The sequence below is a fragment of the Natrix helvetica genome (genome assembly GCF_964273705.1).
Source record: "Natrix helvetica genome assembly, chromosome: 4".
Taxonomy (NCBI): Eukaryota; Metazoa; Chordata; class Lepidosauria; order Squamata; family Natricidae; genus Natrix; species Natrix helvetica.
The window spans coordinates 95384336-95397231 of record NC_138550.1 but is presented as its reverse complement, the minus strand read 5'-3'; the positions used below and the strand labels follow the sequence as shown (position 1 = coordinate 95397231).

Below are 12896 nucleotides of genomic sequence, written 5' to 3'. Positions count from 1 at the left end.
AGGCCACAACAATAAAATATGACTAAATGTGGTTATCATGTTTACACAATGTGCCAAAATATTTGCTTTCCTATATGAACCAACACCTGATCCCATTTCAGTCTTCTGTGGCATGCTGTATCGTTTAAACCAGGGGTGTCCAAACTTGGGAACTTTAAGACTTGTGGACTTCAACTCCCAGAATTCCCCAGGCTGGGGAATTCTGGGAGTTGAAGTCCACAAGTCTTAAAGTTCCCAAGTTTTGACAGCCCGGTTTAAACTGAGACAAGATGTCTTTACATTTGGCCAGCTACTTGCTCGTAAAGTTAGCAAAAATACAGAATGCACAGAATATAATTCTGTAAAACCCTACATTATGATTTATATCTTACAATTTATATTGTTTACTTAGTATCCTAGTATGATTGATGTCGATTGCTTATTCAGTATCCATGACTATGACTAAGTGTTGTATCTAATCTTTAATGATGAATGTATTTGACAAGATTATGTTAATGATCTATATTGTTGTATGTACATTGATTGCTTACACATCAGAATCAAATTCCTTGTGTGTCTAATCACACTTGGCCAATAAAGAATTCTATTCTACTCATTGGCCTTCAATGTATGGGGGCAAATTTTGGCATATACACTTAAGGTATTCTAATAAACTATGCAAATTGATTTCATTTAGACTGAAATACTAGGACAGAAGCCCTTGAACTTAAAATAATTTTCATAAAGCAAATCATTATCTTCTGAAGCAGGCGGTAGCTCTAAGTTTTTATTTTTCTTCGAATTTCTAGACCGCCCCCTCTCCCGAAAAGGACTCGGGGCGGTGTACAGTCCACACAACAAACAATAAGTATCAAATACAAATATAAATACAGATATAAATACACACAAGGAGGAGGTTAAAAATTTAAAAAGAACTGTACGGAAGAATATAAATCTGGTTCTAAAAACCCTAAAATCAGTTAAATTTAAAACCGTACCCTATAAATAACCAGGTAAGAATATGTTTCCAGGAGGTAACAGTTGTCACAATTATAATTATGCCAGGAAAGTCACTCCAAAGACCTTTACTTGTGATAAAGTAGAGAAGGAGAAGATCCATCCAATCTTGTTATGAATATAGTACTAATATGAGTTCAACTGGATAAAGTGCCCCTATTTACTTACTCTTCCCATTACCCAACACCCCAATTCTTATGTTCATAATATTGTGCAGATGGGATAAAAGCATTATGATTTATAGAGGTTTCACACAGTCAGTTAGTGGGAAGTTCTTCAGATGATTCACCAAAGAAGCCATGATTTTATAAGGAAAATGTACCAATCTTAAGAATGAACAATCAAAAATATTTAAAGGCATGAGAGTATTACATATTGATAATTGTTTCCATTCTAGCATATGAAAGTTTTGAGTGTTATTGGCTGTTCGGTCGTGTTCATTTTGCTTTGTGAAAACATTTGTTTATTTATTTTGTATGAAAGTAGGTTGTCAAGTAACTGGGACTTTTTATGCTTGTGCACCACCTGAGACGCAGACTTCTGGAATCCCAATAGAGGGAAACATCAGATCTAGTGAAGCTCTTCCCTTGTCCTCAGGTATGCACACCATCACAATCGAATGAATCACAGTGAACTTCTGATTGAAAAAAATGCTCATAAATATTCCCCTACCAGCCCAGAAGGGGGAAAAGTGAATATTCATCTGCATTTGTTCTTCTGTATATAAATACATGCACTTTTAATTGAAAGAGGGTGTAGTGGTTAAGGCATCAGGCTAGAAGCTGGGACACCATGAGTTCTAGTCTCACCTTAGGCAGGAGGTCTGCTAAGTGATCTTCAGCCAGTTGCAGTCTCTTATCCCTAAGAAGCTAGATATAGCGAACCACTTCCAAAATCTTGCCAAGAAAACTGCAGGGGCTAGCCCAGGCAGTTGTCAGAGTCAAAAATTGACTCTAAAATTGACAGGCATCAAAACTGGCTTAAAGTTACTCTGTATGTCAGATAGAATTTAGAAAGGAATGCATAGTACATTTGGTCTGGTGGTTAAGGCACCAGGCTAGCAACCAGGAGACTGGGAGTTCAAATCAAGCCTTAGCCACGAAAGCCAGCTGGGTGAACTTTGGGGCAGTCACTCTCTCTCATCGCAATCAACCTCACAGGGTTGTTGTTATGGAGAAAATAAGAGGAGGAAGGGGTGCTGGATATGTTTGTTGCCTTGAATTATTTGTAAAAATAATAAAAGTAGGATACAAATGAATACATTTGGGTGGGGGGAGTGAAAATTGTAATTATAGATTAAGTTATTTGAAGATTTGTATTACATTATGTTATATTTCAAATTAGAAGTGCCAGGAATCTTCAAAGGGCTTCTTGTGGTTGATGGCCAGAAAGACTACTTTAAAGATTGGTTGGAATATACAGGGCTAAATGCCTTTTTTGTAAGGGCACCTGCTTTGTGGCATTCCCTTCCACTTGTAATACTGATCACTTCCTATCTGTCCTACTTCCCTTCAAGAAGAGGCTAAAAATCTACCTGCATACCTCCATTTCCCCCCTTTAGGATTATGGTTTTATGGATGGTGATTGGATTGTGCTTGTAGTTTTTTTTTAAAAAAATCTATTATTTGATATTATTGGTGCATTTTATGTTGCATTTTATGAATATAATTATTATTTTGTAATTGTTAGCATTTACTACTGATGCTGTCTTATACTGTTAACTGCTACAAGCTGATTTTACTAGGAGCAAGTGGATTGTAAACTATGAATATATATATATATATATATATATATATATATATATATATATATATATATATATATGTGTGTGTGTGTGTGTGTGTGTGTGTGTGTGTGTGTGTGTGTGTGTGTGTGTGTGTGTGTGTTTGTGTTACAACCCCTGGTATGACCTAATATGGGAGGGAGCTCACTCCTCCCTCTTTCTGTCCCTTCGGCTCATCACAGAAAACCATCCAGGCAGAAACCCATATTTTTATTTTTAATGTTGCCTTTTTATATATATATGTTGTTTATTTATTTATCAGTACAAATACAACATTATATATATATATATATATATATATATATATATATATATATATATATATATATATATATATATATATATACATATTATTTACACAGGATTCATATTAAATTGATTAAAATGTATAATATTAGAAATAAATGCTGTTCTGTAGTCTACCAGAAAGTGAAGATCCTACTTAAGTATGCAATTTTGTCCAGAACTCTGAGATAACCATAGTTTTTGAAGCAATTCATCTAATGTAATCTCCTTCTGCTTGGCAATTTTGTAATTTAATTTACAAATAGATCTTTTCTTATTACCCAGAATATGGTTCATAGCTGTTTACACTCTTGCCTAACAGGGAAAATTGATATTTACTGAATAGGTCAGTTGGTGAATGAGCAGGAAATCATTTTTCATGGATTTTAGGCCCTTTACTTTGTAGCAGTATTCAAAGCTATGATTATTCTCACACTACTCATATTTTCTTTGGCTACATGTCTTTAAGCCATGATAGTGCTCAGTCGTTTTTCATTTGTGCTGTGAATGAGCCCATAGCGTGGTTCTTAATAAACCAAGAAATTATACTCAATACGGCCACACAATACGGCCAATTGGCATTACTGAATTTAGCAGTGGTTAGCTTTATTAAATATTGTATAGAATAGTTTATCTATTTTAACATGTAATTATATACACACACACGCACATATACTCATTGTATTCATACTAAGGTAAAGTATGCTTAACAATGATTTGTTGAGTAAGCCACAGTATTTTGAGTTCACCCAATGAATTATACCAAAACTAAATATTACTTTATGTAATGTTTGAACTCAATTATTATTTATCCACTATAATCTCTATCACAGCATCTTTGAAGGAGAAATAATTATAATTTCCACAGTAAATGTTAGCCTGAGATTCAGAATAGGGCCTTATGCCTTTTATTTTCTCTGAGTTCCATTGAATAGAATGGGACCTGTTTCTGATAGGTTTTGCTATAATGTTTGTTCAGTAAATCAGGAATGGATGAAAACTTATATCTCAAGTTCATTATACTGCTAAACTATAGGAAATGCAGATGTCCAATACCAAATGTTAAAAATAATTTTGCATAAATATATTTTCAGATTGTCGATTGCACATCTGTTTGTATTATCATGAAACTCTTGTAAAAGAAGTCACAACCTCAAGTCCTGAGGGCTGTAGGATATCTCACGGTCATAGCTATGAGGTCACCGGCATGGACCAAGTTATGTTCCCTTATCCAGAAGATCATAACCAGAGGAAAACCACTGAAAAATTGCTTTCTCACCTGGAAAGAGGAGTAATACTCTGGATGACCCACGATGGCCTCTATGCTAAGAGACTTTGTCAAAGCAGGATATATTGGGATGGGCCTCTGGCATTTTGCAATGACCGGCCTAACAAGCTGGAAAGAGAGCAGACGTGCAAGCTTTTTGACACTCAGAAATTTTTATCAGGTAATTTTTAAAAAAATATAAGTTACCATTGTTCTTGCAAGTAGGATTTTGACCTTAAAATTGGTTCTTTTGCTGTTTCAAATATTGGTTTCCTCTAACCACACATAGAATTTGCAGCTGCTCCATCCTATTCTCCAGCCTCTGGGCTTCCACAGTCTCTGTTTACCCTTTCCCCGGCTTCTCTGCTTTGGTGGTGGAGAAACCCATTTGCATAAAAGGTAAAGGTTCCCCTCACACATATGTGCTAGTTGTTCCCGACTCTGGGGGGCGGTGCTCATCTCCGTTTCAAAGCCGAAAAGCCAGCGCTGTCCGAAGACGTCTCCGTGGTCATGTGGCTGGCATGACTAAAAGCCCAAGGCACATAGAACTGTTACCTTCCCACCAAAGGTGGTTCCTATTTTTCTACTTGCATTTTTCTATGCTTTTGAACTGCTAGGTTGGCAGACGTTTGCATACATACATTCAGAATGTATCAGGGTTTTAAATATTTATTGATTTTCATTTAGATGTTAGATGTTAGAATTTGGAGATTTATTTTAAAACCCAGCCCTGTTGGGGATATGGCGAACCTCTTACTCTGATTAAGACTTATTATGCCCCAGAAACAGATGATTCTAGAATTAAGAGAATGTAATCCTTTTTCCAATATATTGCATTGTACACAAGAAATTTTTAAAATATATTGTCACATTCATTTTTTAGAAGCTGATAAATATTACATTAGACATGTTCTTTGAGGATAGTCTTTTTGATTTAGCTAAATCTTTATTAGGTGAACAGATGGTTATCACAGAAAAATAACTGTGAAGGGCCTCATTTTCTTCCTTTTCTGTGAAGTTTAATACAGCCAATCTCCTGTTTCTGCTATAGTGTTCTGCATTTTCTCAGTATAATTCACATTATTGGTTATTTTTGCCAAGATTAATGCATAAATGTAGAGAGCAAGGAGGATAACCTTAATGGAGATGAACAAAAAGAGTTATCCAGGCAGAAGTGTCTGAACCATTTTTAAGCCCAGATCTATGAGATAATATATCGAAGTATCTCAGGCAGATACCTCTATAATTCACTGAATTTTAAGAAGAAGGTATAGCACAATCTGACTTTCAAAATTCCGTTATAACCAATGTGAATAAAAGTAGTCGTAGCCTTCTTTAAAATTGATTTTCTGGTGTGGCCTACCTTGTGGAGCTCAAATAAAGCTTTGATATAAAATTTATTAAAAAAAGAAAGGAGGAGGTGGACTAGTGCCCATATTGAACCAGAGACTGCCAAAAAATACAGCTAAATTAAAGTGTCCACAGTGTTGAAAGCTTTAGTCAAAATTACAATAGCAGCATGATGCCATTAGGATACAAGCTCTGTCCCTTTCACACATATATGTGACACCAGAATTTATGGAACAAAGGGGAATATTTGGGTAGTAATAATAATAATAATAATAATAATAATAATAATAATAATAATAATAATAATAATAATAATAATAATAATAATAATAATAATAATAATAATAATTTTATTTGATTAGCCGCAACCCTCTCCCGAAGGACTCGGGGCGGCATACAATCAAAACGAATAAAAATACACATAAGACAAACATATATACAAAAAGAACAGAGACATATACATATGTGCATGGAGGAGAGTTGACTTATAAGTGAAAGACAATTAAAACACAATTTAAAATCCCCTTAAATAAAATTGCTAAATTAAAAAACCCATCAGGAGCGTTACGAAGTTATGGTTGAGCCAGGCCAGCTATTTGGAAAAGGTGGGTCTTGAGCTTGACACGGAAGGAGCGGAGGTCAGTAGTGGTCCTAATATCCGGGGGGAGGTCATTCCACAGGGCTGGGCCCGCCACAGAGAAGGCTCTGCTCCTAGGCACCGCCCCATGGCACTGTCTGGTGGACGGCACCTGGAGAAGTCCCTCTCTGTGTGAGCGGATGGGTCGTAGGGATGTATGGGGCAGAATACGATCCCGCAGGTAACTAGGTCCTGAGCCATGGAGTGCTTTAAAGATCGTAATCAAGACCTTGAAACGCACTCGATAGACCACAGGAAGCCAGTGCAGCTCGCGCAGGAGAGGTGTCACATGGGAGTACTTAGTACTCCCCATAATCACCCGTGCGGCCGCATTCTGGACCAACTGCAGTCTCCGAGTGCATTTCAAGGGAAGCCCCATGTAGAGAGCGTTACAGTAGTCCAGGCGAGACGTCACCAGCGCATGGGTGACTGTGCGTAGGGCGTCCCGGTCCAATAGGGGGCGCAATTGGCGCACCAGGCGAACCTGGTGGAACGCCCCCCTGGCCACGGCTGTCACATATTCATCCATGGACAGCCTGGCATCCAGGAGGACGCCCAAATTGCGCGCCCGCTCCACGGGGGCGAGTTGAATGCCCCCAATGGCCAGAGATGGAATTATCTGGTTGAATCGGGGAGCCAAAACCCACAGCCACTCCGTCTTGGAAGGGTTGAGCCTGAGTCGGTTGTCATCCATCCAGACCCGTACGGCTATAATAGTGTGTTAATAATTTTGTCATTCACTCCACTTGTCCTCCATCACCTGCAGATGTCTCTGAGCTGAATACTGATGAGAATTTCAAACAGGTAGTTCTTCCATTTGTAGCTGCTGAGTTCCTCTATTTTAAGATATAGTTACACTTCTCTTGAAAGAGGAATTCATATTTTAGGCACATTCCGAAATCCAATTTTTGCTACTAGAAGTCCTGTTAAATTCAATGATGGATTGCTAGCTAGTGCTGTCTTTAGAGTTAAAATCTTGTCTTTATTATTCATGATCTGTTAGTTTGAAGTTTATTGTGATGTGTTAGTGCCTGTAAACATTTTTTATAAACTTCACCTAAGTACACAATTTATTAGCCAAAATGTAACTACAGTACACAATTCTAAACCAATTACCCAGGATTGCCTATTAATTCTTGACTAAATTCAAGGATCTCACTCTCTTAAAATTGTACATATTTACAAGGTACTCTCTTCCTGTATAAAGTCTATTATTAAAATTATTGAATTCTTGATGTTTTTGTTATCAGCGTCACAAAGAATTGGGATATCTTGCTGAAAATATATCTACTTCATAACCTACTTTGAGTTTTGTTCTTACATATATAATCTCCCAAACTGCCTTATTAAAAAAAACTATTAGTGTGATTATTGGATGTTATACAATATTTTAAATAATGTTATTGATTCTAGTTTGCCTTTAGCCTAGAACTTTATGCATTATCTGGCTATAATAGTGATTGCGAAGAATGTGAATTTAAAGAATGAAATTGTTTTAATTGTTGCATTCTCTAAGAATTTTATTAACTTTGTCTTACCTATCTGTAAGCTCTATAGCAGGGGTGGCGAACAAGTTCGACAAAAAGAGCCAAAATTTTAAACTGTGAGAGTCAGAGAGAGAAAAAAACTTGGAGATAGAGATTAAATAAATTAGGGAATAATATAGAGCACTATCTCTTACTCTCAGCAATGTTCAGGTAGGTGGACTTCAACTCCCAGAATTCCCCAGCCAGTATTAGATGTTCAATCATACAAATGTGTAATTGCAATATTTGAATACTGCCAATTTCACATGAAAGCTTGCCTATTATCTTCAATGCAAGGTTTACAAGATACAATGACTTTCTGGAGGCTCGGATCGCGCGCTCCCTTTCGGCGCTAAACCCGGAAGTACGGTCGACGCGACGACGCTTGCCTGCGCTCCACCAGCTCGGCTGGGAACGGAAGCCGAGCTGGTGGAGCACAGGCAAGCGTCGTCGCGTCGACCGTACTTCCGGGTTTAACGCGCGATCCGAGCCACAGTATACTAAATAATGATAAGAGGCAAAGAGCCTCATTTATTTTGGCCGGGAGCCGCATGCGGCTCGCGAGCCGCGTGTTCGCCACCCCTGCTCTATAGGATGTTTTATTCTCTTTTTATAAGAAAAAAGTATGTTTTCTATTATTGTATATTGCCCTGAAATCATACAAGATGAAGGGAACTGTAATATTTTTTAAGATAGAAGAAAAAACAAACTGAAATGGGTTTATCAATTTGTTTCAAACCCAGCTAGATAATAGGGTTTATTTTTTTAAAAAAACTTTAATCTGATGAATCTATTTAAGATTATTTTTCATGCATTATTGCACCACTGTCCTAAATTTAGCCTCCAAAGTATAATATTTCTGTTTGATTTTCTAGAACTGCAAATATTTTCCCACCATGGACGTCCATTACCTAGATTCCAGATTGTGTTAAGTTTTGGAGAAGAGTATCTTGATCCACAAAGACAGAGAAAGCAAATTACAGCCCATGTAAGTATATTCTAAGATAAATGCTTTATGAAATTGATTTACGATATTCAAATGCTAGATGAATCGATATTTAGAATACAAATGATTTTCAGTTTCAGGAATGTTCAGCTCTTCTAAAACCATCAGGTCAACCTCAACTCAAAGCGACAGATGTATACAACTAAGATTGCGTGACAATATAATCACAATTTCTCTAATTATACTGCCATGCATACACAATATTAATTCCTATATAATTGACAATTGTATCTTCACTTTTAGTGAATGCTAAACATATGTTTAGAAACAATTTGAAATTTCAGATAATAAATCGGCACCAAACTGCAACCTCCTTACATGGAACTTATCATGTATTCCATGCTCTGTCTGAGCTTGCAGCTGATTTTCTTACAGATTCAAACTGCACTACTGGAAATCACCAAATTTAGATTGATTTATTTTTAACATGTTCCCTAAAAATAATTTTGAATAACTTAATAAATTAATAATAATGAATAGCTTAATAAAGACTACACTTGATCCTTGGTGTATGTGTGTGTGTGTGTGTGTGTTTGAATTTGCAATTTGCAAACAGGTTAAACATTTTCACTGTAATCCAGGTGATAGCTTAGATGTGTCCCCTAAAGTTATAGTAATAATAAAAATAATAAAATGGTGCCTTCGGTGCAATCCCCAAGAAACAGAAGTATCAGTTGAACATCATTTGCTTTGACAAATTCACCACCAGTCCATTGCAAAAGGCAGCTTTACTTGGAATGGCTTACATCCTGCAACGATACTTCCAACATCATAAAACATCAACATTTGCCTATCCCAAGTCCTTGGAAAGGACTCGATAGGTGGATAAAAATGCCAAATTATGTCTGAACATCTGGGTGCAACGAGCCATTAAAAAGTGATTTCTCTATTTAATTATGAGCTGCATTCGTGTAACATGCTAAGACATAATTCAATTTTACAAATTGAGAATTCAAACAATATGTTAAGGATGCATGATTGTGTAGCAAACTGAGCATATTTTGACAATAGTCATTGTTGTGGCTGTCATTCAGCAAATGAACCCCTGAAACAATAGATCGGTGTTTCTCAACCTTGGCGACTTTAAGTCCTATGGACTTCAACTACAGGACTTAAAGTCGCCAAGGTTGAGAAACACTGCAATAGATTCATGACAGTTGTAGTTTAGCTGTTTTCATCCTCATTGGTCAAATGACAAAATCAAATCCAACCCCCCCCCCCCCAGTTTTGAAATCAGTCTACTTGAGTTGGAATCACCACATGTATGTGAGTGCAAGGCAGCTAATCCTTCGCTCCAGAAATGTCACTGTGAACAAATGTCACTCCAGGAATGTCACTTGTAAACTACTCCCCAGTCTCTATCCCAGGAAACTAAGGAGAAAAACAAAGTGGAACTGCAGATACATTGTTGTGGAAGAGTTTAGTCATAGATACCCAGAACAAAGTACAATGAGGGAATAGTGCTACAATATATCCCCAAATCCCAGCCTTTACTTGCACACCAATGTCAGTTGCAACCCTGTAAATAAATTACTAGGGTTATTTTTTTTCTCAAGATGTCACAAACATTTCACCATTTGTCTCCCATCCCACTTCAGAGGATGGCAATGGCTCTGCATTGCAAATTCTCCTTCTCCTTGGGTCGTATCCTTGAAAAATAAATACACTCTAACTATAAGCTATAAGCATTTATCTCAGACAATCACTTGCTATTGTTTTCATTCATTTACACCAGATTAGGAATATACAAGAGAGGGAAAATGTACAACATTGCTTTCTTAACCCTATACATTTAGTCTTGGAATTTGCCAGAACTATATCTATGGTACTTACTATCATAATATATTCTCTTTGTTTTGGCAAGCTACGTATTTGTTTATATACTTGTGCTGAGACTTTTATGAATTACTGTTTGCTATAAAATTGATAAAATAAATTTTCAGAACACTATTATTAAAGAACATTACTATTCCAGTAGTCACCCTTTAAACTGATTAATTTTCTGATTTGTTGTTAAGGTTGAACCAGTGTTTGCTAGGCAGCTGTACTATTTTGCCCAGCAAAACACCGGACCTTTTCTGAGAGGCTACGATATATCAGAACAGATAACCACTTCGGAAGATTATCATAGATCCATCCACCATTCCTCTGTTCAGGAATAAACACAGGAGCACTGAAGTTTAAACTACATTTTGAGAGGTAAACGGATGCAAATCAGTGCTTCGAATTTTCCCGAGAAATCATCACCAACTGGAAATGTACATGGAATGGATACAGTCAACGTAAGACTCTAGAATCCTGAATGAGAGTTCTGCCATGCTTTCGAAAAGCTGTCCTCTGCTTGTAGGATTAATGACAAATGGCTGATATGTTTACATGTTCTTCAATAAGAACAGTGTCTTAGAGACAACCTGGATTTTTTTCAAGCCTCTTGTTATTTATTTGATTTGAAATCTCAGGGCAGGAAATTCTAAACCCAACCAATAGTTTATGACGGTATAAGGCCATAAGAATGCATGCTATTCATAACAATGAGATAAGTATGTTATTTTTTTTAAAGCTTCAAACAAATCAAAATGTTGAATGCTGTGTATGTAGAAAATTTAATTTCAGGGTTTTTTTTTCTCATGAATTTTCAAAAAGCTGTTTCTGTTGCTGCTGTTTCTGAAATGCGCGTGAATACTAAATTCTGTGGAGTCTATTAGAAACCTCCCCAGGACAACACATTATATCATTGTCCAATATTTGTATCATTATATCATTTAATTTGTATTAAATTCAATAGGCTAAGTTTATTCATAGCAACTATTACACTGAGGTTTCATTTCTATATACCCTGTTTCCCCGAAAATAATCCCTCCCTGAAAATATTGCAACTCAGCAGCAGCCATGAGGTAACCACGCTCGCCGCCTCCTGCACCTCAAAAATAATAAGACCTCCCTGAAAATAAGGCCAAGCACTTATTTCGGGGTCAAAAGACAATAAGACCCTGTCTTATTTTTGGGGAAACATGGTAGACTAGAAAGTGATTTTCAGATGGGCTTAACTTTGCCTCCTATAGGGCTGTATAGAGGGCATGGAACTGATATTATTATCCATAACAGCAATATTCAGGCTGAGGAAATGAACACATTAGAGAAACTGACCAATTTAGTGCATTGAGGCATATATTTGAATATTAAATATTGCACAAGTAAAAAGTGAATGTATAAAAACTGAGAGCCAATTTGGTCTAGTGGTTAAGGCACCAAGCTAGAAACTGGGAAACCATGAGTTCTGATTCCACCTTAGACATGAAAACCGGTTGGGTGACTTTGGGCCAGTCACTCTCTCTCAGCCCAACCCACCTCACAGGGTTGTTGTTGTGAGGAAAATAGGAGGAGGAAGGAGTATTCCAGGGGTGTCCAAACTTGGGAACTTTAAGACTTGTGGACTTCAACTCCCAGAATTCCCGAGCCAGCCATGCTGGCTGGGGAATTCTGGGAGTTGAAGTCCACAAGTCTTAAAGTTCCCAAGTTTGGACACCCCTGGAGTATTCGAAATGTTCACCACCTTAACTTATGTATAAAAATAATAATGGCAGGATACAAATACACAAAATTTTAAAAAAATTAAATTGAGACTAGGATTGCACACCATGGTATGTTTCCCTTAACTGTAGTTTACTGAGAAAACCACACTTTTCATCTACTATGCTTTATGACTATAATGGTTTCGTGCCATATGCCAAACCAAAACAAACAGCCCCATGATGACTTAGGATATTGTCCGAACAGGTTTGATGAACTAATTTCAACATATTATAGGGGACTTTAATCAAACAGTGCTTGGACATAGTTGACTTTATTTCGGAGGGTTAATGTGGAGAGATGTAAAGAGTAATTGTGGACCACTTGTGTACTGTTCTAAATAGTGTATAGAAGAATAGGTGAAACTTATTTTCTACTTTAAAATAAAGGACTTTTAGTTTTTTGAGGTACATATTCAGCAGTCTTCTTTAATCTGTTGAGCTCAGTTTATTTAGACTAGAGTTCTTATTACACCT

At 36.8% G+C, this 12896-nt stretch overlaps 1 protein-coding gene across 3 annotated transcripts in view; it reads left to right on the top strand.

The window, feature by feature from the left end:
• The window catches only part of IRF4 (interferon regulatory factor 4), a 28330-nt gene extending 16090 nt beyond the window's left edge, over positions 1-12240 (top strand). For 2 of the 3 annotated variants that reach the window (XM_081952529.1, XM_081952530.1), the window contains exons 6-9: positions 1480-1593; positions 4159-4512; positions 8720-8832; positions 10869-12240. In XM_081952529.1, the coding sequence (XP_081808655.1) occupies positions 1480-1593; positions 4159-4512; positions 8720-8832; positions 10869-11012 (725 nt within the window). In that variant the 3' untranslated portion in view covers positions 11013-12240. The remainder of the gene's footprint in view (positions 1-1479; positions 1594-4158; positions 4513-8719; positions 8833-10868) is intronic. The other variant, XM_081952531.1, reaches the window with a different exon arrangement.
• Positions 12241-12896: the final 656 nt, after the last annotated feature.